The 3,993-nt window shown below is 52.3% G+C and overlaps 1 protein-coding gene across 1 annotated transcript; it reads right to left on the bottom strand.

Moving 5' to 3' along the window:
* Positions 1-651: 651 nt before the first annotated feature.
* Positions 652-3,710, bottom strand: ACTL8 (actin like 8). The gene is made up of 2 exons (XM_058552030.1): positions 3,363-3,710; positions 652-1,404 (listed from the first exon to the last, which is right to left on the bottom strand). Exons 1-2 carry the CDS (start codon positions 3,708-3,710, stop codon positions 652-654), a joined length of 1,101 nt encoding a protein of 366 aa, XP_058408013.1.
* Positions 3,711-3,993: the final 283 nt, after the last annotated feature.

Below are 3,993 nucleotides of genomic sequence, written 5' to 3'. Positions count from 1 at the left end.
GCTCATAGGCCCCCAAATTCCTCAGAGGCTGCCCTGGGCCCACCCTGGTCCCTCCATACTTACACCCCCTGGGTCTCCCCAAGGGACTGCCCACCCTACCGCCATCCATCACAGAAGCCAGCACTGGTTCCGAACAAGTTTATTTGCATATATAAAACAAGACCTGGCCACAGGTGAGAAGAGCCCTCTAGGCTCACATGCAGCAACTCCTCCCTGGCCAGAAAGAGCATCTAGGACCAGAAACTTCAACTCTCCTCATCCCCACCCTCTCTATTCCCTATTCAAAAATAATTCTCTCTTGCCCCAGTTAAAACCTATTCAACTAAGAAGAACGGGATAACCCAAGGGAGATGCCAGTGAAAAACAAGTGGCTTTTAGGCATAGAGATGGCAGCTGGCAGCTCCCACCCCAATGACAGATCATCCCTGGAAAAACTGTCCCCTGGAGGGCTACCAGGGATGACACCCTGTCCTCCTCTCATGGGTGAGATCCCACTCTTGAAACAAGATAAAACTCTAGAACCTAAAAAAAATCTTCCATGACCTTAGAATTCCAAAGCCAGCTAACCCCACTCCTGCCCAGACCCTTTCACTGAAATTAATCCACCCAAGCCTATCTGACAGGAGCAGGGCCCAGAAGCCAGCCAACAGGTCACAGCCTCAGACTCTCTTCATACTCCTCTTTGGTCATCCACTCAGACTTGTAGGTAGACAGATGAGCCACAACAGATGCTCCTAACCAGACACTAAAGTTTCTGTTGGAACCCACCCATACGGTGGTCTTGGTGGAGCAGAAATGATGTTCGATCAGCTCCTTGTACAGGCGCTTCGTGAAGCCCGGATAGAGGGTGTTCCCCCCGCAGGCCACCACGTGGGAGATGAGCAGTGGGTGCAGAGAGGCTTCGCAGGTCTGGATGGAATCCAAGACAGCCTGAGAGATGCTGGGCCCCTCCAGGTCGAACACCTGGGGGCTGAAGAACATCTCGGGAGCCAGCCGCTGCATGGGGGTCAGCTCCACGGGGGTGCCATCCGGGAGCTGATAGGTGTTGTTCTCATCTGAGCCATTGGGCAGGCTCTGACGGAAGTCCAGCGCCTCCCCCAGATTCTGCGGCACGTAGCACTTGTTCATCTGAGTGTTGGTGACCGTGTCCAGCTGAAACAAGTTGTGTTGGTTGCTATCTTCCTTAAAGAGGCTCTTGAAGAGGTAGGCGGAGAGATCCTGGCCCGCGAACTCCAGCGTCTTACCACTGGGCTGTAAGGGGTGGCCCAGATGGAAAGGCTGCACGCGGGTCAGGCCGTAACCAGAATCAACCACCACGCCGGTCAGCAGGCCAGAGGCGTACAGGGACATCTCCAGCTGGTCGGCCAGGAGTATGGACCGGACATCCAGTAACTCAAACATAATCTGCAAGAAGGGGAGAAGACTGACACACTCAGGGTGTTTTCTCCAAACCAAGGGCCCTGATTCATTTCTGTTTTCCCCAAGACCGTGCTGGGGGCTCAGCTCCCAAAACTGAAATCAGCACAGAACTGCGTCCTCGAGGGACTGGGGGGCTGCCCCAGGACATTGGTCCCAGGACCCCTGGAGCTCATGCTGTGGGAATAAGGGATGGGCTCTAGAGGGTTAGAAAGAGGCAGATTTGCCCTCAGGGGCTGGTTTCATGTGGGGTTTTCAGCACTCCACATGGTGGAGGGGTGGGAAGAGCCATCAGCTGCAGGAAATGGGCTGAGATGCCGGGCTCTGCGAGCAGTGGGGGGACTGGAGGGGGAGCACAGCCAGGAGGCAGATGTGCCGGCTGAACCATTTCTTTGGAAGAGGGAAGAAGAAATAAGCAACAAGTGCAGCATCTTCGCCACTGCCTCCCAAATGGAGGAGTACAAAGAAAAAGAAAACATACGCCCACCTCCTGGTAGGTGAAGCCTTAGTTTTTTTAGAATAAAAACTTTTCAAACATCAAGACAAAACTAGAATTCTAATATTTAGGGTTTGGCCAAGTCCCTAGGCTGATTTACCCCCCACGCCCGTCACCCCCTAGATCTTTACAGAGCACCCCCACCGCCTCCCCAGTTCCCCGGCTCTGGCTACATCCTCAAGTTTCTGATGCTATAGATGAAGAAACGCAGCAACTGTCCCTCCTGCTACAGCCTTTGGAGACTCACCTCCCTCTTTAGGCCCCGGCAGGCCCATCTTCTGCCCTGAGCGGGAGGGAGCTGCCTCGGTTCCCATGCTCAGAATATTGCCCCTCCACCATCCAGTTCCCTAATAGAAGCCAAGGTCCTCCCTTTCAAATAGAAAATCAAATATGACTCCCCCACTTAAAACTCTCCAGCAGGTTTCTATTCATTTAGAGCAGGGGTTGGCAAACATTTTCTGTAAAGGGCTAGACAGGATCGCCAGATTCAGCAAATAGAAATATAGGCTGCCCAGTTAAATCTGGCTTTCAGATAAACAGCAAATAATGTTTTAGTGTAAGTATGTCCCATGCAATATTCGATATTCGAGACATACTTACACTAAAACATTATTTGCTGTTTATCTGAAATTCAAATCTAACTCGGTATCACATATTTTATCTAGCAAACCTACAGTAATAAATATTTTAGGCTTTACAAACCTATACAGTCTCTCTCACAACTACTCAACTCTGCTGCTGCAGTGTGAAAGCAGCCACAGACGATATGTAAATGAGTGGGCGTGGCTATGTTCCAATAAAACTTTATTTATAAAATCAGATGGTGGGCCAAACTTGGCCCACTGGCTGTAGTTTGCCAACCCTTGATTTAGGGTAAAATCCAAGTGTTTCCCACAGCCCACCAGGACTGGAAGGTCTGTCCCCTGCTGACTTCATCTTCCTGTGTCCCTCCTGCCACCTTCCTTAGTTCGCTGGGCTCCAGCCTCATTGGCTGAAATCATCTCCTTAGAGAAGCTCTCCCTCATTACCCTCTTCGAAGGGGTTCCCTCTATCCCCACCAGCCAGCTATCACCCCATTTCATTTTGCTTTTAGAACTAATCGCTCTCTGGATTTTTACTTGTTAACTTATTCATGGTCAAGTCTTCCCCCATAACATAAGCTCTTTAAGGGCTAGAACATGATCTGTGAACATTTATGGAATCCATGAACGAATACCAGGTGTCTCTCCCAGAAGCACCCTTTCCACAGAGTATTTTACCTGCTGCGTCTCTACCTGCAGGAGGAGCCCCCTCTTGCCCAGCACAGTGCTGGGCACACACTAAGTACTCAGTAAACATCTGTGGGGCAAATTACTTAGAAAGCAGAGTTCCTAATGCCCAGTCATGTCTGAACACATAGTGCCAGGCTGCTCCCCTCTCCCCAGTAAGGGCAGCCCCGAGAAGGCCTTACCTCCAGGGTCTTCTGTCGGTCCACAGGCTCCCTCAGGGGGGACTCTGTGACTATCACAGGGGAGTCCTCGTGCTCCCGTCTATGTGTCTCCAGGACGAAGGACCAGATGTGCTCCACGCCCTCCCAGTTGAGGACACGGCCACGCTGGACGGGGTAGCTGAAGGTGTCAGGATGGTAAATGTCGATGCCCAGACTCACGCGTCTTCGGGCGTAGCTGGGGCCGGGGTTCTCCCTGCACGGAATGTAGTTCACAACGCTCGGGAAGACCATCTGGGGCTCATTCCACCCGGACAGGCCAGCCTTCAGAAAGCCAGACCCGTGGTCGATGATAATGGTTCTCGCGGCCATGGCAGAGGCAGAGGAGGGAGAGGCCTTCCGGACTTGGCTCCTCAAAGATGTTTGACAGACTAGGGCCACCTATGGAGGGAAAGGATGGGGGTTGTGAACCCATTCTAGGCCCCCGTGGGCTGCTTCCCACTCTCCACCCCAGAGTCAAACCCCAGGCTCCCTTGAAGCCTATCTGTTCCCCCTTCCAAGACTTTACACAAGCTGTAACCTGCTCCTGGAATGTTCTTCCCGTCCCAGACTCCCAATCGTCCTACAAGGCCCACCTAATGGGCCCCCTCTGGAA

Source organism: Diceros bicornis, chromosome 13 (genome assembly GCF_020826845.1).
Source record: "Diceros bicornis minor isolate mBicDic1 chromosome 13, mDicBic1.mat.cur, whole genome shotgun sequence".
NCBI lineage: Eukaryota > Metazoa > Chordata > Mammalia > Perissodactyla > Rhinocerotidae > Diceros > Diceros bicornis.
This window is presented reverse-complemented; position numbering and strand designations above follow the sequence as displayed.

Excerpts from the sequence above, each read along its gene's own strand:
- ACTL8 (XM_058552030.1), bottom strand. The coding sequence starts at position 3,710 with ATGGCCGCGAGAACCATTATCATCGACCACGGGTCTGGCTTTCTGAAG. Across the intron at positions 1,405-3,362 it reads ACCGACAGAAGACCCTGGAG|ATTATGTTTGAGTTACTGGA; the intron begins GTAAGGCCTTCT and ends CCCTTCTTGCAG.